The following is a 27278-nucleotide window of genomic DNA, read 5'->3' on the forward strand; positions in this document are numbered from 1 at the left end:
TTATAAAAGAAGGATGCTTATCGTGATAAATTAAGAAAAGTCAACAAAGAAGGAAATAAAAGTCCACAGCCTGCCACCTATTATTTTACTTTAATGTACCCCTTCCAGGCCCTCCTATAAGTCTATGTGTTTGTACAATTGAGATTGCACCGTAACTTGTATCCGTTTCAAAAACGCATGAACAACTCACCATATCCCGTAACCCTTCCCAGTGCCCTTCATGTACCTGAAATGGGTCCTACTGGTCGCTGACACTCACCCACAGAGACCCAGCCAGACCCCACTCCCAGGCATTCACAATTAGAAGCAAGGCTGGGACCGCTGACTTGTGCTAAGACTTCACCCACAGCTCTGGAAGTGCTTCAGGACAGTCACAGAAATGGAGGCCATCAGGAAGGGCCTGAAGGCAGTGATAACTACATCACGTTTCTTGCTAGAGATGGGTATACATCCACCATCCTGCTGGAGCACGCGCTGCTTCGCTCACCCAGACCAGCAGGAAGTCCACTTCTCCAGCCTACACAGTGAATGCTGCATGATGCTCAGTGCTCTTATTTCTTCTTTTTTAAAAAATATATATTTTATTGATTATGCTATTATAGTTGTCCCATTTCCCCCCCTTCACTCCTCTCCACCTTGCTCACCCCCTCCCACTCACATTTCCCACCTTTAGATCATGCACATAGATCATGTCCATGTGTCATAAGTTCTTTAGCTTCTACATTTCACATACTATTCTTGCCCTCCCCTGTCTATTTTCTACCTACCATCTATGTTACTTATTCTCTGTACCTTTTACCCCTCTCTCCCCCTTCCACTCACCTGTTGATAACCCTCCATGTGATCTCCATGTCTGTGGTTCTGTTCCTGTTCTAGTTGTTTGCTTTGTTTTTATTTTGTTTTGGTTGTTAATAATTGTGAGTTTGTTGTCATTTTACTGTACATGTTTTTTATCTTCTGTTTCTTAGATAAGTCCCTTTAACATTTCATATAATACGGGCCTGGTGATGATGAACTCCTTTAATTTGACCTTATCTGAGAAGCACTTTATCTGCCCTTCCATTCTAAATGAAAGCTTTGCTGGATAGAGCAATCTTGGATGTAGGTCCTTGCCTTTCATGACTTGGAATACTTCTTCCCAGGCCCTTCTTGCCTGCAAGATCTCTTTTGAGAAATCAGCTGACAGTCTGCTGGGAACTCCTTTGTAGGTAACTGTCTCCTTATCTCTTGCTGCTTCTAGGATCCTCTCCTTAATTTTACTCTTGGCTAATGTAATTATGATGTTCCTTGGTGTGTTCTTCCTTGGGTCCAACTTCTTTGGGACTCTCTGAGCTTCCTGGACTTCCTGGAAGTCTATTTCCTTTGCCAGATTGGGGAAGTTCTTCTTTGTTATTTGTTCAAATAACCTTTCCACTTGTTGCTCTTCCTCTTCTCCTTCTGGTATCCCTATAATTCGGATGTTGGAATGTTTAAAGATGTTCTGGAGGTTCCTAAGCCTCTCCTTTTTTTTGAATTCTTGTCTCTTCATTCTTTTCTGGTTGGTTGTTTCTTTCTTCCATCTGGTTGACTCTATTGATATGAGTCCCAGTTTCCTTCTCATCACTATTGGTTCCCTGTACATTTTCCTTTATTTCACTTAGTATAGCCTTCCTTTTTTCATCTAATTTGTGACCAAATTCAACCAATTCTGTGAGCATCCTGATCACCAGTACTTTGAACTGTGCATCTGATAGGTTGGCTATCTCTTTTTCACTTAGTTGCATTTGTTCTGGAGCTGTAATCTGTTCTTTTGTTTGGGCCATTTTTTTTTTTTTTTATCTTATGTGCCTGTTACATAGTGAGGGGTGGAGCCTTAGGTGTTCACCAGGGTGGGTCAACCCAGTCACTGGGTTGTGACTCTGTATGTGGGGGAGGGGTCCAAGAGGGAACAATGGTGCTTGCTCTGCTCTCTGCTGGATTTCCGTCACTTCTGCCGCTTCCCCTAAGAAAACTGGGCCCTTCTGGTGCTGATTTCCATGTGGGTGGGTTTGTGTACATTCTAGGACCCTGTGGATCTCTCCAACAAACTCTCCTGTGAGACTTAGAGTCTCATCTGGCACCTCAATCCCCACAAGTGTTTTCAATTGGTGTTTTGAGGCTTTATTTCCCCGTGATGGAGTCCTGGGCTGTATAGTCTGTCTCGCTCCCCAGTTTCGCCTGGTTTATCTGTGCACGAATGTGGGACTACAGGGTCCACTAGCTACCTTGTGCACTGCACCTCTTCACAATCCCCCACCTCACTGGGTCTGCCCGTTGCTGCCTTGTGCACCTGGGGTCTGCCAATCACCGCTTTTTTTGCCTAGACCCTCTCCGCCCAGCCACCGGACTCCGCCCCTCCTACCAGTCTGGATGAGTGTGTCTACTTTAACTCCTTGGTTGTCGGACTTCCATACATTTCAATTTTCTGTCAGTACTGGTTGTTTTTTTGTTTTTAAATTTTTGTTGTCTTTTTGGTTGTGTGAGGAGGAACAATGTGTCTACCTATGCCTCCATCTTGGCTGGAAGTCTTCAGTGCTCTCATTTCTGTGATTAGTAGCAGTTAAATATTTTCCCTTATTTCACCTGTTTATTTCCATTGCCAATTCTGTTTTTCTATAATTTAGAAGAGTTCTTCATATGTTAGGATATTTTTGCCACATTGCAAATATTTTTCCTGCTTATGGTTTGTCTTTTAATTGTGTTTTTGACATCAGTTTTGTATTTTAAGTATTCAAATATATATCTGTCTCCCCTTTATAATTCCTCCTACTGTATTTATGCTCAGGAAGCTCTTGACAATCAATATGTTTTTCTTGACTTGTATGATTTAAATAATTAATGCTTTATTGGCCTATATTTATATGATATATTTAATTTATTATATATAAAATTTATATATCATATATATATTTATGACCCTTAACTGTGTTATTTATATTTATCACATGTTCAGTTACCTACATAAGGGGCGTTTCAAGAGTTATATATTTTACTCAATTGATCTGTTAATACATGCACAAATACAGTATGATTTTTAATATATTCACTTTACAAGATGTTTGAAGGAAATCCCTTTTTATTTGATTGGCTCTCAAGGCTTTCTCAGCCATCCTGACTGTTTCTAGATGAACCTTAGAATCATTAAATCAAAATCCCAATTATTAGTTTGGGAAAAATCCACATCTTTGCTCAGTCTTCCCATAAGGCACAGCACATATCCCTTTTTTCACATTTATTTTTTCCCCTGTTGTTAACAATGTGCAATTGTCTTCCCACTGGCCCTGTGTTGTCTTGTTAGGACAGTTCCAGGTATTTTACATTTTGTTACTATTGTGAAGGGAAGTTTCCTTATTCTCCCTGCTACCAGGGTGTTCTGGGTTCACAAAGAAATTGCTAATTTTTGTATAATTATCTTTTATTTGGCCATGCCACTGAGGTCCTTTATTATAAGCTCTATAAGCTTTATAATGGATTCTTTTGGATTTTCCAGGCACATACATATGAGCAAACAATTCTAATTTTATAGGCTCTTTTCCAGCATTGGTTTCACGTCATTTGACTTTGTCTGGAATTTCCAGGACCTTGGTCACCAAGTCATGTGTCTCTTCTTGGTGTCGGTGTTTCGGTATTGCCATGACTGCCCCCAGGGCAGCATTTCCCTCAGCAAGCTCTGCAGGACTCTGAGAAGCTCTGCATCTGACCCAGGTCTTGGGGCTTCCCCATCCTTGTCCAGAGTAAAGTCTGAGTAATTTGCTATCAGTGATTTTGTTTTGCTTTGTTTTGCAGGCATTTCTCAGAGTTACTTGACTATGGAACCCCTCTATTTTCCCATGTAAACATCTATGAATATCGTAAGAATTAGCTATGCACAACACTTTTAGAGACACTGGATTCTTTTTCTGCCTTTGAAAAATTTGGGTTGTCATGTTACCATTTGTTACTAATTTTCAGATTTAAAACAAAAAACAAGAGATCCCTTCTCAGCCTCTTGCTCTGCCTCAGCCTGCTGTGTCCAGAGCTCTTCCTCAGCGCTACACCTGCCCCCTGCCTGCTCTCCTGATGTGGCTCACTTCCCCATGCCCCTGCCCTTGGCTTCAAAAGCAGTGCTGACCTTCCCTCCAGCTGCAGATCCTGGTGCCAACCTCACCCTGGCCGCCCGCTGGGATGCACCAGGCACTGTGAACTCAGCCAGTGTAGCTGAACTCACTGCCTTCTCCCATACAGCCCACTTCCCACCTCAGCACCGTGCACTATGTGCCCTGAGGCAGGGACATAGCACCTCTCCACCATCACCCACTCAGCACACATGAGCTCCTGGTCAGGCTCCTGAAGTGCCCTTCCATCTGTCCTCCTGTCCCTGCCCTTGTGCCCATGGTCTCTGCACAGCCCCCACGGCCTCCCTCCCATGGCAGCCACCCCTTCCAAAGCCATGGCCCTCACCCACCAGGTCTGCACATAGAAGAAATGCAAATCGGGGTGCGTATATCCTTACAGATTAGTGTTTCGGTATTTTTTTGGATTCATATTCAGAATGGGATTGCTGGGTCACATGACAGTTCTATTTTTAGTTTTTTGAGAAATCTTCATACTGTTTTCAATACTGGCTACACCAATTTGCAGTCCTACCAACAGTGCATGAGGGTTCCCTTTTCCCCACAACCTTGCTGTATTATACTAAGTGAAATTAGTCAGACACAGAAAGACAGATGTTTTGTGCTTTCACTTATATGTGGAATCTAAAAACAAACAAACAGAACAAAATCAGACTCCTACAAACAGGGAGAGTCCCTGATATGCTCACCCCTGGTTTGACTCTCTTCCCCAAATGTCAGTCTGTGGCCACAGTTAAGGACAAAGAACTGCAAGGAGAACTGGCTCTGGGAGGGACAAGTGACCACGAAAAGGGCCAGGAGCAGCTCAGATAATGCAGCTCTGAGCTGAGTGACCGATACTGTGAGGGACACAGACAGATGGGGGCCAAAGTTCTGTCAGCACTGCTGAGTAATGAGCTGTGCACCACTTCTGGATTTTTCTTTTCAATCAACGTGGGGCAACCTGGGGGAAATGCAATTGCCCCTGGTGCCCAGACCAATGAGTGGTTCTTCTCCCTCTGTACCCCAGGACCTGAAGTTTCCCATTCTTTGTATCCAGTGGCAGAAAGAGGTGCCCAAGGCTCATTCCGAAGGCCTGAGAATTCCTCAGACACGGGGATCCTGATGGCAGGGCCCCATGCTGGGACTGGAAGGGGTGGAAGGACCAGACCTGGGGAGAAGGAGGAGTAAGAGGGAAGAGGGAACATGGGGATGGCTATTCCACTGGGGACAGGGGAAAAGCCCAAAGGACATTCCTTCCAAAGGCCACTGCCTGTAAATGGAGGCTGGACTGGGTGGCTGGGCTGGGCCCACCCCTGGCTGACCTTCCCTGGATCTGTGTGCCCAGTGCATCACCATGAGCCTGGACATAGGACCAAGCCACTGCACAGCTCCCTGGCCTTCCACCTGTGGGGGAAGGCGTGCACCAGCCGCCCCTGCGGGCCCCCAGGGGGCTGCACAGTGAGTGGGGAGAAGGCCCTCATGGGGCTCCACCTGCAGCCTGTGCCAGAGTGCTGCCGCTCCCGCTTCTGCCCACGGAAGCCCCTGGTGTCGCCGCAGGAGGACGCACTGTCGTGTCTGGTGTCCTCTCTCTTGCTTCCAGACCACACATGTGCGAGGTTTGCCTTTTCTGAGGCTGTCTTCTTGATTGATTCTATTGTTTCTTTCCAGTTTCTAGTGTATTGATTTCTGCTTTTTCTGTATGCTTTCCTTGGTTCCGCTGTCCTAGGCTGTGGTTTGGGCTGTGGGGCTGTGCTCAGACTCACTGTGCTGCCTGACAGGTGACCTTGAGGTCCTGCTGGCCTGCTCCTCTTGGGAAACACCTGCGTGCCGCCTCCTGTTCGAGGGGTGCTGTGCTCCTCAGCCCTCCAAACACTCAGCTACAGTGCTCACTGCCTTCCTGAGAGCTGGTTTTGGTTTTCAAGGGAGTTGGAACTCCCACTGACATAGCCCTCTCCTGCCCCTGGCTTTGGGGCACTGAGTCAGAGAACAGAGCCTGGACAGCATGTGCTCTTTCACATTCACCCCAATTTTCTTTAGGATCTAAAGGGCTTGCGTCATTTTCTGAGCATACTATGATCCCTCAAAATGAAAGCACAGATTCTTTCTGTGGGCTAAGGAAGAAGTTATGTTACCACTAATTGAACTTTATTCCTGATATCATCTGAAAGTTGTGTGCCTGTTAAAATGTAATGTGTGAAAGGCCTGGGTTTCCACCAGCTCCTGCTTATCCTGTGACCTGGCAAACCCTACGCTCTCCTGGCATCTGCAAGGGTCAGCCCCTGGCTGGGGCTGCCCCCCTCCCTAAGAGACACGCTTTCCAGGGCAAACGCAGGGGTTCGAGGTCCCTATTCCTGGGAGTCACCGCAACAAACGAGCCCTTCATGGCTCTTTTGATACTGTGGCCCTGTAAGCTGTGGGCAGTAGAATTTTGTCACATCGTGACCACACCTGAGGGTCTTGATCTTATTACGATTTGATTTTCAGCACACTGATGAGGTGGACCATGGACGCTAGAATTCAGGTGCCAGGGCTGGAAGCCCAACCTCCTAGGAGTTCAATGCCTCTGGCCACTCACCCGTGCTGAGCATGTGCTGCACTGTACTAAGCTGCAATGTCCCCTCTGTGGAGTGGGGATTGGCACTGTGCCCTCCCCGTTGGCCCTGGCATTGAGCGAGGTGACGTATGTCTCTGCCTCTGAGCTGCCTGGCACAGGCACACGCTCAGTCCCAGTTGGCAGGCACCTCGGGCATCTTCTTTCCTCACATCTCTCCTTGCCGGGCAACCGCTTCTCTTCCATCTCCCATCACAGGGTGGGGGCTCTCTCTTCCTCTGTTCCAATGAACAAAATGTGCACTGACCTGTGCATGTTGCTGGGAGAGGCAGATCCAAGTTTGACGGTGGGAGGAGGTGGGGAGGGCAAGATGCCCTGGTGGGGTGGAGGCTGTGCTGTTGGGGAGGAGGTAGGCAAGGGATAAAGACGTGGACAGGAGTTGGAGTGAGCATGTGCAATGGTATTCCGGATGCTCTGACAGCTGGGACCTTGCTGACCCTGGAGGAACTGCCCTCCCAGGGTGAGCCACATCCTCGAGACAGTGAGCAGCTCACTGTGGAGTGTGCTTCTCAGATGCAAACCAAGCCATCTGGAGTCCAGCCTCAACAGCTCCTTCCTCAGCGTCTCACACTCTAGGCCCCCTTCCCTGCCCTGACCAGCCCGGGGCCAAGCACCAGCACCATATCCTACAGCCTGCCGAAACTGTTCAGAGTGGACAGTCCATTCCTGCTTACCCACAGCTTCCTGCAGAGACCACAGTAAGGCTCTCTCACCTGTGGCCCCTTCCTCTGCCTATATCTGACCAGCCCTGGTGTTTCCCTGCGGGGCCCATCAGGGTTGGATCTGTGAGGAATGGACCGGCTTCCCCACAGAAGTCACCGCTGGATCTGTCTGCCTCACCACACCAGGAAAATAACAAAGCCCAGATCTGAAAACAAGGGGTGCCAGTGGAGTAGGAAGCTGCGGGTGACTCACAGGTTTGTTGTGTCTTGCAGGAAGCATGGGCAAGGGCAGAGACAGGGCTGTTCAGGCATATGCAGATGCCTTCAGAGCACCCCAGTGCCTGGGCTCACTCACCTTTCCGTGGCTCAGCAGGATTATCCGCACCAGCACCACGTTGATGTGGGCTCCCAAGGACTCGTCGTGGTAGATTTCATTGACCTGAAAGACCACCAGGGAGATGTTGTCAGCGGGACTCTCAGGCCCAAAGACCAGTCCTGGCTTTCTTTGCCAATTACATCACCACCCACCCAGCCCACACTTATCCCTTATCCCCAGGTTATACCAGGCATCATCTTTGCTGGCAGCCCAGCCCTTCCCTCCTCTGTGCCACCTGCCTTGCAGCCACTACTGCTGTGGAATGATGGCCACCACTTCTTGGCACCCTCTTGCCAGCCCAGGCATTCTCCACCTGGAGCCTGCTGGCCTTGGACACTGCCCTTCTGTTGGCATCGGCCCCTAACTGCACATAGCCTTTCCTTCAAGAGTGACCTGAGGCTATACAATCCAGAGGCAGGGACAGGGCCAGCACTGCCAGCAGCAGAAATCAGTCACCCACACTTGTCACTGTTTGGAAGGGGGTCTGTGCAGACCCAGCACCAGATCTGATTGAGTGTGTTGGTGAAGAAGGGACATCACCCAGTCATAGAGGTGCTTTCTGTGCTCTGTTGGCACCTGCAGCTCATGTCATTGGCTTCCTTAGTAATCTACCACTGGCTTAGTCTCACGTATTTTATTTTTTGCATTGAAGAACATTATTCTGAGCAGGTGTTCATGGGCTTCACCAGATGCCAAGGGGGTCACGGCACAAGAAAGGGGAGGGGCCCCACTCCCCACAATATAGCCAGCACAGCCTTGTGCAAACATTGGCCGGGTTTCCCACAGGTTCAGCTGACACAGACCCCGCTGCACACATTCTCAGGGCTCTGCCTGGGGCGGCCCCTCGCTGCCACCTCCTGCACTGGCTGAGCAAACCTCTGCTCCAGGCAGCCTGACCTCCAGTCGCTCCCTCTCTGAAGGGCCTCCCAAGTCTGATGTGCTCCTCAGCGAGCGCTGGGTCCATTGTTCTCCAGGTCTCTGTGTCCCCCACGATGGTAAGCTGCAGTCCCCTGTACCTTCCCTGAGTGTCCCCAGCAGCTCCCAGCCAGTGCTCAGAACCCTGAAAGAACCCACCCACTCAGAGTGTCACTGAGTGGGGGACTGAACTGTCTGCACCCCTGAGTGCACTCCGAGCACAGGTGCTGCTGATGGCGCCCTGAGAGGGTGGAGCCACTTTGCTGTCTCAGGGCAGTGCTGTACCTGCTCCCAACCCCAACTTGCAGTCTCTGTCTGAGCAATGATAACAGCCTCCTATACAGAGCAGGAAGACCCTTTGGGAAACCTGAGGGTTAACAAGGAAAATCACGTACTGACGGATCAAATTCTGTTCTGGCCCCACCCCTGGGAAGGGGCGGCTGATTGTCAAACCCACTCATGCCTTAGCTTCCTCTCTGTGAAACAAGGTGGCAGTCCCCACCGCACAGATCTGCTGAGGACTGACTTTGCACACGTGTGAGAAGAGACGTGGTGAAAATGGTGAAACGCCCTACTTGTCACTGCCCTTGCTTGGGCTGCTGCAGGCCTCAAGGTCTCAGGGGCAGGGTGCATGCCCCTGAAACACTGGACATCTGGCCCAGCTTTGAGGGTCAAACTAGACATTTTAGTCCACAGCAAGACAATAGCCCTAAAACCCAGTTTTTCTTAAGAGAGAAATGGGTTTTTTGTCTTCAAAGTAGTCACTTTGTCTATTACCAGCAAAACTAGCCAATTTGGCTCTGGGAGCTTGACTGAAAGTCACGGCGCAGAAATAAAGAAGGCAGTGGCACAGGGAGGGTGCTTGGCAGAAGGAGGGGTGGGAAGGGGGATAGGGGAGGCTGGGGATGGCAGAAAAACCGGCCTTGATCTTTGAGGAGCTGACGGCAAGGAGAGCTTGAACCACTGTGCTCGCTGGGGGACTGGCTCACATTTGGGGGTGGCTTCAGAGAGCAGCAATGGAGGCACGAGAAGCTTCAGAAGCAAGAGGCCTGCAAGGGTAGCCAAGCTCCCAGCTACGTCAGGGTGGGAGGCGATCCAGGGACAGTGAGCAGGATGGTTGGGGCCAGAGCTGGGTCTCAAAGAGCCCAAGGGCACTGGCCAGCAGGAGGGGAGTCTGCAGCAGAGAGAACAAACTCTGAGGGACCCAAACCACAGGTCTGCATCCTGGAGGGCCACTGCCCAGAGCAGGCTGGGACAGACGTGTACAGGAGGGCCGCACTATGCATGCATCCCTATGTAGAGGGAGGAGGGAAAAGTGACAAACGGCCCTACTGTGGACTGAACTATGTCCCCAAATTCATATGTTGAAACCCCAACTACCAATGTAATGGTGGGAGGTGATCAGGGTTAGATGAGACCATGAGGGTGGGGATCCCCTGGTGGGATTAGTGCCCTTATAGGAAGAGACGCCAGAGAGCTGTCTCTGTCTCTTTCTCTCTCTGCCATGTGAGGACGTGGCAAGAAGGTGGCTGTATGCAGGCCAGGATGAGAGCCCTCACCAGGAACCAACCAGCTGGACCTCCAGCCTCCGCAGCCTCCACTGCAATTGTGTGCTGTTTAAGCCACCTAGCCTATGGTGTTTAGTTAGAGTGGCCAGAGCTGACTAAAACCAGCATGAAGTCAAGCTCAAGTTCTGACCTGAGTTATCTCCCTAACAGCTTTCAAATGGGAAAAGCCTGAACCCCTCTCACGGGCCAGGGTACACTTTTCCTTCTGTGCTGTGGTGAGGGAAGCCGCAGTTAGAAGTAAATGAAGTTGGGTTTTCCCCATGTTTGAGCTTGCTGTGTAAATGTCCATCCCACCATGCACTGACCCCCAGCTCAGTGACAGACCTGTCCTAGGTTCTCAGTGGGACAGCAGATCTGACCTCCTTTCTCCACCTGAGACCCTCAAGGGCTCCCCAGTGCCCCAGGAGCAGGCTGTTCAGCCCCTTCTAGGCAGGCCTGGCTGGCTTCTCTGTGATCCACTTCCGCTGCTTTCCTCTAAGAGCCCTCAGTCCCACAGCTCTGCCTTCATGAAACCTGGCAGCTCTCTGGCTGCTGTGCAAAGGCTCATGCCTGGAATTCCCTCTTCTCCCCTCTAGCCCCTGGATTCTTGAAATATCTGAAGAGCATTCAAAGAAACAAAGTCCAAATAATAAATGCATTTCAAAGGAGAGGGCCAGTTACTGCCCTGTTTAATCTCCTACCCCTACCCTAAAGCCCTCCCACTGCAACTGGGATAAAATCAAAACCATGCTGCTTCTTGTCAGGTGGGCCTGGCCAGACCTGGGCTCCTGGCATGGGGAGCCCTCCCTACCCCAGGGTCTTTGCACTTGCTGTGCCCTCTGGCTCTTCATGTTCTCTCCCCCATCACTGTCCCCTGCTCAAAGCACCTGGAATGCCCGCTGAAGGAGCTGCTCCCAGACTTGACAGTTACTTGAAACAGGAGGTGCCTCTCCTCCTTGCTCACTGCTGTGTCCCCAGCAATATCCAGCACACAGTAGGTGGTCAGTAAAGAGTTTTACATAAACAAAGGAGGGAGTAACTTTGGAGACATGGACCAATAGGAAATGGGCCAAGTGTGTGACAGCAGCGGGCCCCTGAGGCCCTGCAGTGATCTAGACCTCATGTGAGGGCCCAGTGCCTCGAGCCTGCCCTGAGTCCTGAGTGCTGGGCAGCTGCTCTCCTCAGCCAGGCTGCAGTGGGCTGGCAGGCTGGGACAGCATCCTTGAGCCTGGTCTGAGAAATTGCTCTAGGAATCTTGAAACCTGGGAGAAAATGTTCACTGCGGCAGCCCTTCCTTCATGGACGGCGGCCAAGGACTCTCATTTGGGGAAATACCTTGTAATGAACCTTTTGCTTATTAAAAGATGCGGTCAAGTTTCTGCTCTGGACTAGGCACCGAGCTGGGACTGGCTCTGTGTGACAATGGAAACACAATGGAATTCTATGCAGCAGAAAGAAAGAAGGAGCTCCTACCCTTTGCAACAGCGTGGATGGAGCTGGAAAACATTATGCTAAGCAAAACAAGCCAGGCAGTGAAAGACAAATACCATATGATCTCACCTTTAACAGGAACCTAAATAACAAAACAAAGAAACAAGCAAAATATAACCAAAGACACTGAAATAGAGGACAGGCTGATGGTGACCGGAGGGGAGAGAAGAGGGAATTTAAGGGGACAGTGGGAAGGGTTCACAGGAACAAACTTAAAGGACACATGGTCATAGACTAAGGGGAGGGTGGTAATGGGAGGGAAGTGGGGAGGGTGGGAGGGGGGACTGGATTGGGAGTAAAATGGGGAAAACTGTATTTGAACCATGATTAAAAAATAATAATAATTGAAAAAAAAGAGCCGCCTTTCTCTGTGCAAGAGCTGCCTCTTGCCCTGTGCGGCTGTGCCCCAGTGCCCCAGCCACAGAGCCCGGGCCCAGCCCTGGGTCCCCGCAACAAGCAGGGCTTCAGGCAGGCCACAGCCACCCTCCCCTCCCCCACAAGCCTCAGAACTTGTGGGGTGCAAGCTCCAGCCCTGAGGAGTGATCTCTGACCAGAGTCCAACAGGGCACAGCCAACACATCACCACAGTGATGTTCATTCCTCCTGTAGCTCATATTCTTCTGCTGTTCCACCAGCATTTCCACCCAAGGAGAGAGAGAGGGCTACATGTATCACCAGGATGGTGTCATGGCACCTGGGAAGCCCCAGGGACAGGGACAGTGGAGCAGACGTGCCCCGGTTGACCGAGAAGGGGAGGGGAGGTGGCTGAGCAGTGTGAAGTCAGGCTCAGGGTTGTAGCCCCCACCCTTGCTGTGGCTCCCTCACCCCTTTAAGGTCAAACAGATCCAAGGGCTATGGGCCCTGCTTCCCACCCAGACCCTAAGCTGAGCCACACAGCATGAGCAAAGTCCACGTCCAGAGTGGCGCTAAGAGGAGTGAGATCAGTGAGCAGGCCCAGGAGCAGCCTGGCTCCCAGGCCCAGAGGGTGTGTGGGCTCCAGATGCACCAGCTGTGTGGGCAGGGTGGACATTGCAGGCCTGGGACTGAGAGTGGCTACAGAGTGGACAGGTCATATGGCACGGAACCCGACCTGGACCATCGACCAAGTGCCCAGTGCACTTGAGCAGCCCAGGTGAAGAGCCTGAAGCCAGACCTGTCCCCCATGCCCATGGAAAAGATGATGAAGAGTCAGGCCAGCCTCCTCATGGCCTCTAGGGTCCCAGGGTCCCCAAGTGGTGAGGAAAAAAGGAGAGACCCTGCCCAGCAAGTGTCCACCCAGAAAAGACTGAGGAAGCCAGGCCAGCTCCGACTCCCACATGTGCCCTGCACAGGCAGGAGGCTCCAGGGTGAGCATTCCCAGGGGTACTTGGGAGCCTCAGGTGGCCTTGCCTGCTGATCCCTGGCCGGGCACTGCGGGGACCTTTGCCCTGCTGGAAGTGAGAGCAAGGGGTGAGCACGGTGGCATGGGATCTGTCTTCCTGAGCAGCCCCTGACCCCCAACCTTCCCCCGCTGCACTGCTCCCCAGCTCAAAACAGGCACCAGAAGCATGGCACAGGGGACAGATGTGGAGGAGATAGGAGCCCAGACCTGAGGGAGGGGGCCTGAGTGCCCCGCAGATTACTCTGAGTCTGAAAGGCCACGGGGAGCCTGTAGCCCCCAGAGCCAGGCTATCATGGGGAGGGGTCTCAGGACTGCCTGTCCCCACACGCTGTGTGTCCTGAGCGGGGTGGGGGCCGGGGCAGGAACAGTTTCAGGGGTCGTGATGCTAATGCAGACACTGCTTCCTCCAGGCCGCCCTCCACAGGGCCAGCGATCTCATATCCTCATTTGTCAGATCGCCACCTGCCCCTCCATTCACCAGACCTGTGCTCCTGGGGCTGGGAGCCTCCTCAGAGCCTGGACCCTGGTTGGCTCCCAAGTGCCCCACCAGCCACTCCTGCTGGCCAGCTTGGTCCTTCAGAGGCCTCCCTGTCCTGAACCCCCAAGCCTGCCCCACCCCATGCCTCCCACCCAGGAACCCTCTGAGGGCATGATGCCCTCTGCCCAGAATGGCAGTGGTGCTACTGTTGGAGCCAGCTGGAGGCTTACCTCCTACCCAGCCCAGCAGAGGGCGCTGCTGAAGGGCTGCCAGGGCCCTTGTTCTCCTTTCTGCCCTACCTCAGGCAGGCAAGTGTGTCCCCAGGGGAGCCAAGCTTCTCGAGGACAACAGCTGCTGGGCAGATGTCACGTACACAAAGGAATGACGGTAGCACCTCAACGGTCAGCTCTGACCTTCCAAGACCTCTATTAGGTCTCATGTCCTTAACTTCCCATACTCTGCCAGGGAGCATCATTATACCTGTTTCACCACTGGGGAAACTGAGGCTCGGAAAGATCGAGAAACTTGCTCACGAGCATGAGTGGGAATCAGGGCAAAGGCTCTGGAAAGCGATGTAGGAAACCTGCTGCAATTACAGCCACCGGCCCCTGGGGCCAGATCTCCATACTCCCAGCCCCTGTGATGGAGAAAGACCCTGGGTATGACAGGGGAAGCACAAGGGTGCCCCTGATGCTCCTGGGACTCGGTTCCATGCAGGGGCAGAGTCTGTTTCTTCAGGGGAGTCTCTGGGACCATAACCACTTTACGGGGCTTCATTTATTCAGTTACTTATTCAAAAGATGTTTAATCAACACCTACTATGTGCCAGGCTGTTGGCCAGATAATTAAACATTCACATCAGATAGATGCAGTCCTGAAGCCTCACACTGAATGTATGCTGCCTCCTGTGAACCCCTAACCCTTCCGAGACACACTGGCAGGGGCCCCCAGCAGAGAGCAGGACCCCAGGGTTGCTGGATTACAGCTCAGCAACAGGTGCAGGAGGAGTGACAGACACACCAGACCAGGCCGCAGCCCACGCTGTGACAGTCCCTGCTGTTCTGGCTCAGCTGTCACCTCCTGCTGGAGTCTGCACGGCACAAGCTCTGCAGCTGCCAACAGCTGTCACTGAGGAGGTCTGCTGCCTGGCCTTCCTGGTTCACAGGGATGCCCACACCCACTCTGACAGCCACCAGCTCCCCCAGGGAGGCTGAGTGTCCTTGTCAGGTGTCAAGAGGCCTCCCGCAGGGGGCAGAGGCATGGGGGAGTGGAGGGAGGTAGAGACAGAGGTAAGGACAGTGTGGTACACCCCTCAGAACCATCTCCATTTTCCTCATCATCACTGGTGTCAACCTGCACCACTGGAATGGGCTCCACGCAGGCAGGGCCCCAGTCTCACTGTCCACCACCCTCCCAACACTTGCGTACTGTCCGGCACGTGGAGGGCACTCTGTAGACACATACCGAGTGGATGAGAGACGGAGCGGGTGAATGAACCTTAGAGAGGCTAGGAAGACACTGTGGACAGAAGAGCCAAGGGGAAAACCAGGAGTCACAGAACCAGACAGAAAGCAGAGTGGGTGGTAGGCAAGTGTCCCCAAGTGCTGTCGGGAGTCAGAGAAGCCAAGGCAAGAACACACCTGAGGGTGGCCTTCCTCAGGAGTTCAGGAGTATTCTCTCTTCAGCCAGAAGAGTGGGGACGGGACGTCATCTGGGCTGAGTCCCTGAGGTGGGTCTGCCTTTCCACAGGCACAGAAATCCTGTCTTCCTCACCTGAGTCACGCCATCACCCTCTCTGAGCTTCGGTGACCCCACCCAGTGACAAGAGCCTTGCAGGGCCACTGGGACCACGTAGAGACAGCTTCTAAACTCCTCCCCACATGGGGCCAGCTGTGAGCACTCAGCCTCCTCAGGCCCTGTGCAGAGGCATTTCTGATGACAGAAGCCATGAGCCCCAAACTCCTGAATACAGGTGTTTCTCTTTCAGGACCCCAAAACAGCCTCGGCCCTCTGCTCGTGCAGTATCACAGTGGGTCCTGGGGCCCCTGGCCTGACAGGAGGCGGTGCTGACCTCATGTGTTGCCTTGACCATAGCACCCTGCCCTCCAGAGGCCGGCCAGGCATGGTGCTGCAGAGATGCCACTGGGTGTTCACACAGGCCGTCCTGCCCCTGCAGCAGCACCAGCACACTCCAGGGGCCTCCCAGCAAGCCCAGCCTCTGCGTTAGGGGCGCCCTTCCCAGGCCCCCCTCAAGGCCCTGTATCTTTGTGATTAATCCAAGTGTTAACCGAGGTGTGAGTGCTCGACCTGCCCTGCTCCCCGATCCTCCCGGGCTCCGAGCCCTCTGAGCACAGGCACACGACAGCTCATTTCTACACCCAGAGCCCCGAAAGTGGCCAGTTTACACCAGGGATCTGGGGTGCCCAATGCACTAACACGTGACCAGGGATAGCTCACATCTGTGAGACATCCTCCATGCACCCAGCACTGCGGTGAGCACCTTTCTGGTGTCTAACTGCAGTCATGCTCAGAACAGCCCTGGAGGTGGAACAACTGCCCATCCCAGCGCACTGCGGGCAGGCAAAGGCCCCCTCTTGCCCAGGCCAGAAGGAACACCCCCCACCCCCACTGATGGGCCAGACATGCCTGCAGCTACACTCTGGTTCCCTTGTGCTGTGTGAGGTCTTCATTTCAATTTGCTGACATTAAAAAATAATTTGATTTCCTATAAAAATTGGACTTCCAACTCCTCATGGAAAAAAGAGCCAGCAACATGGGGCCTGCTTACTCCTACATGACCACAGTGAGTGCGCACAGGGTGGGGGTACTGCAAGACATGGTGCCTCAGCCACTGCAGTGCTCACACTCCACACTGCCTGCAGCCACTCTGGCCTCCCGCCCTGCCTCCTGCCTGGCTCCCACCAGCACCTGAGAGAACCACCCTTTCCTAAGCAGTGTGGCAGCCTCACACACCATGGGCCCTGCCAGCCCTATTTCTGGGCAGCGCATGGGGACACGCACAAGGTGCAGGAACAGTGCAGGCATGCCCTGGGCCCATGGTACCAGCAGGCCCTGGGGCTGGGGAGCTGTGTGTGACGAGGGAGCCTCTGCTCCCTGTCCCGTCCCCTCTCCCGCTGTGCGAAGGTCAGGCCCAAACCCAAATGTGTCCCCCTTGCCCAGGAGCTGAGCTGGATTCCCTGAAACTGAAGGCGCCAAGGGTTGTGTCCAGTTTCAGAGATGCTTGTCTCTGTCCCAGGCACCAGAGCCAGAGACATGTGAACAGGACTTGGGGCTGTGTCTCCCTGCGGCTGGTACATGACAGCCCCCCACCCTGCCCCAGGACTAGCAGAAAACATTCCTGTCGCCCTCACCCCACGCAGCCTGCCCACTGTCACCACATGGCCCCAACATTCCTGCAAGCTGCTGACGAATGGAGACGGCATGCCTCTGTTGTTTGCAAACCCTGGCAAGGCTTTGGGAAGCCCGGGCCAACTTCTGGATTAAATTAGAAAAGAAAAGAGGAAAAAATCTGAGTCCTGGCATAGACAAAAACCATTCATTCGACAAACACTGTTTCAGAACATACTGTACAGAGACCTGTTTCTTTTTCTTAAATATATTTTGGTTATGCTATTACAGTTGTCCCATTTTCCCCCTTCACTCCCCTCCACCCTACAACCCTTCCCACCCACATTCCCCCCCTTTAGATTATGTCCATGTGTCATAAGTTCTTTAGCTTCCGCATTTCCCATACTATTCTTGCCCTCCCCCTGCCTATTTTCTACCTACCATCTATGTTACTTATTCTTTGTACCTTTTCCCTCTCCCCCTCCCACTCACCTGTTGCTGACCCTCCATGTGATCTCCATTTCTGTGGTTCTGTCCCTGTTCTACTTGTTTGCTTAGTTTGTTTTTGTTTTTGTTTTTGTTTTAGGTGTGGTTGTTAATAATTGTGAGTTTGTTGTCATTTTAATGTTCATATTTTTTATCTTCTGTTTCTTAGATAAGTCCCTTTAACATTTCATATAATACGGGCCTGGTGATGATGAACTCCTTTAACTTGACCTTATCTGAGAAGCACTTTATCTGCCCTTCCATTCTAAATGAAAGCTTTGCTGGATAGAGCAATCTTGGATGTAGGTCCTTGCCTTTCATGACTTGGAATACTTCTTCCCAGGCCCTTCTTGCCTGCAAGATCTCCTTTGAGAAATCAGCTGACAGTCTGCTGGGAACTCCTTTGTAGGTAACTGTCTCCTTATCTCTTGCTGCTTCTAGGATCCTCTCCTTAATTTTACTCTTGGCTAATGTAATTATGATGTTCCTTGGTGTATTCCTCCTTGGGTCCAACTTCTTTGGGACTCTCTGAGCTTCCTGGACTTCCTGGAAGTCTATTTCCTTTGCCAGATTGGGGAAGTTCTTCTTTGTTATTTGTTCAAATAACCATTCCACTTGTTGCTCTTCCTCTTCTCCTTCTGGTATCCCTATAATTCGGATGTTGGAACGTTTAAAGATGTCCTGGAGGTTCCTAAGCCTCTCTCTTTTTTTTTTTTGAATTCTTGTCTCTTCATTCTTTTCTGGTTGGTTGTTTCTTTCTTCCATCTGGTTGACTCTATTGATATGAGTCCCAGTTTCCTTCTCATCACTATTGGTTCCCTGTACATTTTCCTTTATTTCACTTAGTATAGCCTTCCTTTTTTCATCTAATTTGTGACCAAATTCAACCAATTCTGTGAGCATCCTGATCACCAGTACTTTGAACTGTGCATCTGATAGGTTGGCTATCTCTTTTTCACTTAGTTGCATTTGTTCTGGAGCTGTAATCTGTTCTTTTGTTTGGGCCATTTTTTTTTATCTTATGTGCCTGTTACATAGTGAAGGGGTGGAGCCTTAGGTGTTCACCAGGGTGGGTCAACCCAGTCACTGGGTTGTGACTCTGTATGTGGGGGAGGGGTCCAAGAGGGAACAATGGTGCTTGCTCTGCTTTCTGCTGGATTTCCGTCACTTCTGCCGCTTCCCCTAAGCAAACTGGGCCCTTCTGGTGCTGATTCCTGTGTGGGTGGGTTTGTGTACATTCTAGGACCCTGTGGGTCTCTCCAGCGAACTCTCCTGTGAGGCTGGAAGTCTCTCCCGGCACCTCAGCCTCCACAGGTGTTTTCAATTGGTGTTTAGAGGCTTTATTTCTCTGCGCTGGGACCCTGGGTTGTGCGGTCTGTCTTGCTCACCAATTTCGCCTGGTTTATCTGTGCACGAATGTGGGACTGCCCAGTCTGCAAGCCACCTTGTGCACAGTGCCCCTCCACAATCCCCTGCCTTGCTGGTTCCGCCTGCTGCTGCCTTGTGCGCCCGGGGTCCGCTAGCCACCGCTTTTTTTGCCTGGACCCTCTCCGCCCCGCCACCTGATTCCTACCCTCCTACCAGTCTGGATGAATGTGTCTATTTTAATTCCTTGGTTGTCAGACTTTCATACAGTTTAATTTTCTGTCAGTACTCGTTGTTATTTTGTTTTTAGATTATTGTCCTTATTTTGGTTGTGGGAGGAGGCACAGTGTGTCTACCTATGCCTCCATCTTGGCCAGAAGTTCCAGAGACCTGTTTCTAAGCTCAGAGGGGTCTGAGGGCACAGCCTGAGCTCCGGAAACTCAGAAGGTGCTTGGGTTGCCGAGTACTTACTGGGCCAAAGGAGTGGCGACCCTCAGCAAGTGAGGTGCCTTAGGCGCTCAGAGCTCTTCCAGAACACAAACAGTTATGGGGGAGAGAAGGCTCTTCTGCCTAGAAACCTGCTCCTTCTGCTCATCTGATTGCTTTGAAAAGCATCCCCACAGTGACCTCACAGGCCCACTGGGGGCAAGGCTGAGGAGCAGGTGGGGTTGGGCTAGGGTCTGAGCAGGGAGAGGGTAGAGCTCAGCTCAAGTGCAAGGTCCCTATAATGGCCTTCAGCAGGGTGTCCAACCTGTGGCCCACAGCCCAGGATGGCTGTGAGTGGGGCCCCACACAAAATCATACATTTACTTAAAACATTGTGAGAATTTTTTTTTTTTTTGCTGATTACATTTCATAATGTATTTAATGTGTGGCCCAGGAGACGACTCTTGTTCTTTTGGCTCAGAGATGCCAAATGGTTGGATCTCCTGATGGAAAGGGCTGCCCAGTTGCAGGGGCTGGGAGGAGCTGAACGGGGCAAAGAGAAGCTTGTCTCCTGGGGCCACCTCTTGCCAGGGACCGTGACATGCGGAGTGTTTGGGAGGTTTAAAATCGAGGAAGCCAAGTTCAGGGCAAGGCAGGAGCTGTGCCAGGGGTGTAAAAGCCAGGATGGCAATGCAGATGCTTCTGACTTCAAAGCTGGTTCTCATGCTGTGCCCTGTGCTCCCTTCACATGGATCTGCAAGGGCACAAGGCAACAGACAGAACCATGAACCCTGAGGGCTGAGGCCGTAGCTCTGGGCAAGAGTAGGACCAGAGCCCCAGAGTAAATACATCATTAGCCCCAGGTAGGGACTCCTTTAGCTTCACAGCAGTCCTGGTTGGGTCCCAGACACTCCCCATAGCAGCACAGAGGCAGTGGGACCGCGCCTGGATGAGCTTGCTGCTGCGTGCCAGAGAAAGTTTATTTCCGAGATGAGGGGAAGGGCCGGATTTGGCCCTCAGGCAGTAGTTTTGGCAACTCTGCTTTCAAATTTCCAGTACATCTTGAGGAATTCATGTGACTTTTGCTTTGACTCAGGGATATGACCAAGTTTACTTTAATATAACATTGTGGTTTAAAATACTTGCTGTTCAAAGAAGTGGAACTTCGGGGAAGACCCCTCACCTCTGTCCTGTGGCCTTGGCAGCCTCCGGCAAGCCTCCTGGGAGCAGCGGGTCCCAGGAACAAAGGGCAGTCAGGGGCTGCCCTCAGGGGTGGCTGCATCGACCATGTCGTCCGCCTGCCGGGTACAAGGGGCACAAGTAGCTGGCAGCTCATCCTGGCAGCTCATCCCGGCAGCTCGGGGCTTTGGTGGATAGTGAGGCCCAGGAGCAGTACAGCCAGGCCTTTGGCTTCTCCAGGAAGCACAGGATTGAAACCAATCCTTCAGTTAAATACTATTAAGCCATAGAGGAAGCACTGATCTTGAGCGCAAAGTTTGTATTTCTTGAATTCTTGGCACAAATAGATTTTACTTTTAAAAATTCATATGCAGCCCTGGCTGGTGTGGTTCAGTGGATTGAGTGCTGGCCTTTGAACCAAAGGGTTGCTGGTTCAATTCCCAGTCAGAGCACCTGTCTGGGTTGCAGGCCAGGTCCCCAGTCCAGGGGCGTGTGAGAGACAACCACACATTGATGTTTCTTTTCCTCTCTTTCTCCCTCCCTTCCCCCTCTCTAAAAATAAATAAATAAAAGATCTTTAGGAAAAAAAAATGCATATGCAAACCTGTTACTTTAATCCTTGCTCTGGTGTTCCCCCATAGCATTGACCCCTGGCCTCCTGGGCACCTGAGCTGGGGGAGAAGGGCCACTGCCTGTGCCTGGCAAGGTGACCAGTGAAGCCACAAGCACAGGGCACAGGGCTGCATCCCAGCCCAGCTTCTTGGGCCGTCTGGTGCATGTGGCCACAGTGCTGAGCTTGCAAGCAGAGGCCAGCTCAGGCGCTGGCACAGCAAGTCTGCACACGGGCACATTCCACACACACAGTCAGCAGCAGGTGTGTTCAGGAGTGTTGGCTATGTCCTGGCCTGGGAAGACCAGACACACAGCAGGGAGCACGCTTCCGAGGAGGAAAGGTTGAATAGGACAGCGGCTCCCCACACACAAGTGAGCTGGGCAGAGGGGCACTCCTGGTCCCCAAGGCTGGGCCTGGTGGAGGCCAGATGAGGCTGTGGAAGGCTGGAGGGAGCAGGAACAGGATGATAGCAGGGGACGGCTGGGCAGACCCACATGGGAGCCAGGAGCCCAAGAGGGGCCCAGCCCGCGTAGGCCAGCCTAGAAGAGCCAGCAGGCTGGGTGGGCCACCCCTCAAATGAGAGGTGGAGGCTCTCTGGTGGCTTTCCCTGGGGTCCCAGCCTCTCGGAACAGGCTAAGGGCGCCTGAGGCTGAGGCCCAGAGCCTGGCCCTAGCGCCCTCTCAGGCACCTCTTTCTTCACCTGGGCAGAAGTTGAGGGCAGGGCAGCCTGGAGCTGAGTGTCTGGATGGGCAGGGATGGGAACAGGCTTGGGGAATGAGCCCCAAGGCCAGCAGGGCAGGGCATGGGGAGGTGGGGCTGGGATACAGGGTCCAGCTCATGACTACTGGTCCTGGGTTTACGGGCAGGTAGCCAGCCTGTGTGGGGAAGGGCCCCACCCTCAGGGCTTAATGCTCCGCAGTTGCCAGTCTTACAAATCTTTGTTTCACCTTTGAACTTGTGTTAAGTAAGTGAAGTTGGATAGGATAGGGAGGCCTTGGCTCATAGGTGGTCCCCCCTCCCTAAGACAAGTTCTTAGACACCTATTCCCAAGCCTGAGACCACCAATGACCTCAGCCCCTGGCAGGGTCCTGGATGCACATGTCAAAAGGGTCAAGGTGGGTGCATATGCCACATAGCATCTCAAGCCAGGGCATGGCTGTGGCCAACCTGCCCTAGGTAGACAGCCCAGCACAGGTTCAGAGGAGGGAGCCTCTTGTGCACCCCTACGCAGGCTGCTGTGCTGCTGCTGGGCACCATGTGTTTGGCCAAGGGCAGAGGAAGGGCCCAGCAGGCAGTCACATTGTGCACAAATCTTCCAGGACTGCACTGTCCAATATGGCAGCCACTAGCCACCCTGATGTTTCAGTGCAACAGCAAATGAATTACAAATATTAAGTTACCTGTTAGGATGGTGACTATCAAAGATAACAAGTGTTGGTGGAAATGTGGTGAAATTGGAACCCTCATGCCCTACTGGTAGGAATGCTTTTCACTAGCAGGTGCTGTGAAAAACAGTATAGAGGGTCCTCAAAAAATAAAAAATAAAATTACTTTATGGTCCAGCAATTCCATTTTTGGGCACAGACACAAAAGCACTGAAAGCAGGGACCGGAACAGACAGACACTGTGCCCCAGGTTCACAGCAGCGTGTCCACAACAGCCAAAGGTGGGAGCCACCGAATGTCCACCCACAGAGGAATGGACACATGAACTGTGGTCTCATATGATGGAGCCTCAATCGGCCTTAACAAGGATGGAGCTCCTGACACCTGCTACCACATGGGCGAACTTTGAAGACAGTGTGCTCCGTGAAGTCAGGCCGGCACAGAAGGACTGATGCTGTAATTCCACTTATAGGGGTCCCTGGAGGAGTCCAGGTCATAGAGACAGAGAGTAGGGCAGCAGCTTCCGGGACCCAGGGCGGGGGTGGGGGGATGCAAGTGCTTAATGGGGACAGGTTTTCAGTTTTGCAAGATGAAAAGAGTTTTGGAGAGGGTTGGTGGTGATAGCTGTATAACAACATACATGTACTTAATACCATTAAATTATACACTTAAAAATGGTGAAGACAGTAAATTTTGTTACATTGGAAAAAATAAATTAAAAATTCAGTTCTTCTATCACAACAGCCACCTCTCAAGGGCTTAAGGGCCCTTGTCAAAAGGGTCAGGGTGGGTGCATGTGCCACATATGGCTGGTGGCTGTTGAGCAGACAAGGCAGAATTAGAGCAGTTCCATGCTAACAAGACAGTGTTGCTCCCGAAGGTCTGTGTTTCCTCGGTCCCCTCCCCCAGGATCACCAAAGAGCTCCATGTGTCTTGAATGGACCCCCAAGGCTCTCTCTTAAATGTGTACATCGACTTAAATGACGACTCGCAGCCTTAGACAGTATCAGCTGAGTCGTGCCCCAAGCACCCATCTCATCTCCGCTACCACAGTGCATTCATGGTGGGAGGCAGGGCTCAGACCCTCCACCCTGCTGCCCTGTGCCCAGGACTGTCCTGCAGGCCTCAGCCTCTGTAGGACCAACCGCTGTGTCTGGGACAAGCACGCATCCAAGGAGACAGGGAAGAAGACACTGTCCAACTACTCCTTAGCTCATTGATTTATCTCCCCAAAGTAAAATTTGTTTCAATTTAAGAATTTTTATATTTCTCATGCTTTTCAAGAAATGAACCAAACCATCGTATTATCCAATTGAGGAATGGCTGAATGGTGAGGGTGTAAATGAATAGACTGAAGTTAACTAGCATAACCAAGAGAAAGTTCTAGACTTCCTCCTTCAGGCTCGTGTGGCAGGAGGTGTGTGCAACAGAAGGACCCTCTGCAGCAGCCTCAGGAAGAGTTTACAAGGAGTGCACCCAGCACCGCAGGCCTCGCTGTGCTTCTCAAGGCTACGTGCAGCCCTGGCGGTGGCCCAGTTGGTTGAGTGATACACCAGATGGCTGTGGTTTGACCCGGGTCAGGGCCCTTGCGGGAGGCAACCAATCACACACAGATGTTTCTCTCTTTCTTCCTCTCTTTAAAAATCAATGAATATATCCTTGGGTGAAAATTTTTTTTAAGTTTAATTCTAGATGTGTTGTCGCTGAATTAGATATCACCACCATCATGATAAGAAAACCACATTTTACACAGTAACTGAAAGGCCTGTTCACCTCCATTATCTTCCTTAATCCTCACGGCAATCCCAGAGATGGAGACTACTGACTCATTTCAAGGATGAGGAAACCAAGGCTTCCAGGACTGGGGCACCAGCCTGCAGTGTTCTAGGTCCTGGCTCTGGGCACCCTGCCCACTGCCAGGCCCACACGTGCCTGCTTCCCTCTACAAATCTGCCCTCCCTGCCAAGACCCATGCACAGGACACCCCTGCTCCCCTCCCACAGGGGCTCTCCCAGCTGCCCCTTCTCCCCTAGGGATCAGGCCTTCTCTGGGAAGGCTCTCCAGGTGCACTGGGCAGCGGGGACTGTGTCCCCTGTTGCCAATCAGGAGGCCACCCCAGAGGGAGGGGCAGGGCCTGCAATGGTGGGGGGAAGGTGTGGTGGTCCCTTCACCTCCCTTGTTAGGTAGACCGGGGCACACGACTGGGCAAGCCCGGGAAGGAGTAGGTGGCACACAAACACCCCATGAAGTAGGTCGGCTCCACAGGGAGAAATGGGGTCCTCTTCTGATCTTCAGTTCCTCTGGCTCCTCCAGGGAAAGCCCGGGTGAGTGTTGGTTTGCCCCTAGGCAGCACACACCCACTTCATTTGTTTTTATCGCTTTACGTTTTATTTTTAGGTCACTTTTATGTAAAGTCAGGTTTCCTTTGTAAACAATTTTAAGTTTTACAAAGTCAGTTGATTTATAGGAAAATACACAGTCCAGGTACAATGCAGGCATGGCAAAAGTCAAGAAAACTGGTACACAGATAACTGGAATTTGGGGAAAATCGCCTCAGCAGGTAAACAGACTTGCCAAGTCAGAATTAGCTCCCTGCCCCCACTGACAGATGAGAAAACTGAGGTTCAGTGTGGGACACAGGAAGGTCACCTTCTCTTCCCTGGGGACCCAGGGAGCCTCCCTGTGGCCATGTCACTCACCCCTGGTCCACTGGGGAACCACAGACAGCCCAGTGCCCTGGCCCACCTGCGTACCCGCCCCCAGCCCCAGCCGCCCGCCCCACTTACAATATTCATGAGCGTCAGCAGGTACTTCTGCACGTGTTCCTTCCCATGGAACTGGACCACAGAGTCATCCACACCCAGCAGGACCTCAATGTTGTAGTCATCGTCGGCAGTGTGTCTGCGGGCCCTGCGCCTCGAGCTGTTGATCCGGTCCTCCAGGATGCCCAGGGTACGGCTAAGGCTGTCCAGGCTGCCCGCAGAGGCCCCTGGAAAGACAGAGGACATGGTGTACAGCAGCCGGCTCCCCAGGGACATAGAAGCAGCAGGACAAAACCCCAGTCAGACGCCACTTGGTGCCTGCCTGGCACCGGCTTGGCCATTATCTTGTTGAAATCTTAGAACAAATGGAAGACATTCTTGTCCCATTTTGCAAGAGCACAGACCGAGTCTGAGAGGGCGGCAGTGGCACGCCAGGTGAGCTCAGCTCCGTTGGCTCACAAACCAACTCCTTGGCCCTGAAGAGCCCTGGCCTAGTGCCCAGGGACCATGGGAAGGGCTGGGAAGCCAGGCCGCCCTGCCAGGAGTGGGGTGGGCAGAGCCAAACTCTTTCATCTAGTCACACACCCAACACTCAACAAGGGCTGCCCAGCTACCAGGGGGCTGGTCTCCTGAGTGTGGCCACCCTATTATAACTGGAGAAACTGAGGCCCCCCTGCCTGGGCAGTGTAAGTCCCACAGCATCTCCTCAGGCAGCTCCATCTCTGAACTTCCTGCTTAGCCCTCCACTGAAGTGAGGACCCTCATCTCTGGGCCAGATCCACCTAAGACCTCCCATGGGCACCTGTCCCCGGGTGAACTGTGTGTGCCCCAGGCCCCACCTGAGACAAAGGGTCCCTGGCTGAATTGTGCAGGGACCAGAACAAGCTCTTCTCACGACATCTCCCTCACAGTATTCCTGGCCAGTCTTCCTGGTCTCACCTGTTCCCACAGGCTTGGTACCTGGCCCCAGTTGGGGTGGAGGGACTAGGGCCTCTGGGGCCTTGGCTGAGGGCCCGGGGCCTGGTGCTCCATCAGGCCAAGGCTGTGGTCTCAGCATCTGTGGGGCTGCAGCTGCCATCCCGCTTCCCTCTTCCACTCTCACTGGGTTCGGGGTCCCACCATGGACTGGCTCTGCTCCCCAGCTCCTGCTTCTCCACGGCATTCCCGAAGTGTGAGGAGGGAGTTTTCAGAGACGCCTGCCCTTGGAGGGGCCTTGGACCTCAGGTTATGGTGATATCACCAACCCAGGGAGGGCTGGCCCAGGCCTCAATGGCCCTGTAGCTGAGGTGGGGCTGAGAGCCCAGTTCAGCTGTCAGTACCCCTGCAGGCCACCCTTCCTAAGAGTCTTCCAGAAAAATTCTTCTCACTTGGCCCCAAAGCGTCTTGTCAGCTGACTCGTCCATACAGGGCCTGGTGCTCTCTGCACACCCTAGCACTGTACCACCAGGCTTCTCAGGGCAGCAGGCCCACTCACGGACAGGAGGACAGCAGCCCCTGGGTCCTTCTATACCACCTAGCCCAGTGCTGATGCCCCTTGTCCAGTGCTGGCACTTCTGTGCCCATTTTATAGACAGGAGGACTGACGCATGGAACCCCCAGGGAGGCTGCCGCCCAGCCAGGAACTCTCTCCTTTACGCCTGCTGTCTGTTAGCTTTGAGGCGCAGGCCTGTGACTGGGCCATAGCACAGAGGCCAAACAGAAAATGTGGGATGCTTGCTGTTCCCTGGTGTCTAGAAAAAGTGGGCTGCAGGAGGTGCAGGAGAAGCAGAGTGGGGAGCAACACAGAGAAGAGCAGTCAGTAAGGTCAGGCGCTTGCGTCCCTGTATCTCCTGGGCTGTCCCGGGCACATGCACACTGAGTGCCCGTGGCTGGTGCTGCGAAGGGCAGCTCCTCAGAGGCAGGCAGGCAGCATCCCCATGCAGAGCCATTGCAGCTGAGCTTCCTGGAGATGACTCAGGGACATCCTTGTCTCTTCCAGAGGACAGACTGGCCACTTAAATCTGACGGAGGTTTGAGGAATTGTTGCTCTATTTTTACACATTTATTTCTCTGCACTTCCAACAAGGAGAGACAGCTCACCTTCAGAACCACCTTGGGAGGTACAGAAGTGGTAATTTCCACAAAGCCTCTTCCCTGGGGAA

The 27278-nt window shown here is 52.5% G+C and overlaps 1 protein-coding gene across 1 annotated transcript in view; it reads right to left on the minus strand.

Annotated features, from left to right (window-relative positions):
* ADAMTS2 (ADAM metallopeptidase with thrombospondin type 1 motif 2) overlaps positions 1–27278 on the minus strand; it is a 253189-nt gene that overhangs the window by 87545 nt on the left and 138366 nt on the right. Inside the window, exons 4-5 of the mRNA XM_045850512.1 lie at positions 25162–25364; positions 7741–7824 (exon numbers count right to left, since the gene is read on the minus strand). Of these exons, the coding sequence (XP_045706468.1) occupies positions 7741–7824; positions 25162–25364 (287 nt within the window). The remainder of the gene's footprint in view (positions 1–7740; positions 7825–25161; positions 25365–27278) is intronic.

This window comes from Phyllostomus hastatus, unplaced genomic scaffold (assembly GCF_019186645.2).
Source record: "Phyllostomus hastatus isolate PE091 unplaced genomic scaffold, TTU_PhHast_1.1 phas_contig_81, whole genome shotgun sequence".
Classification (NCBI taxonomy): domain Eukaryota; kingdom Metazoa; phylum Chordata; class Mammalia; order Chiroptera; family Phyllostomidae; genus Phyllostomus; species Phyllostomus hastatus.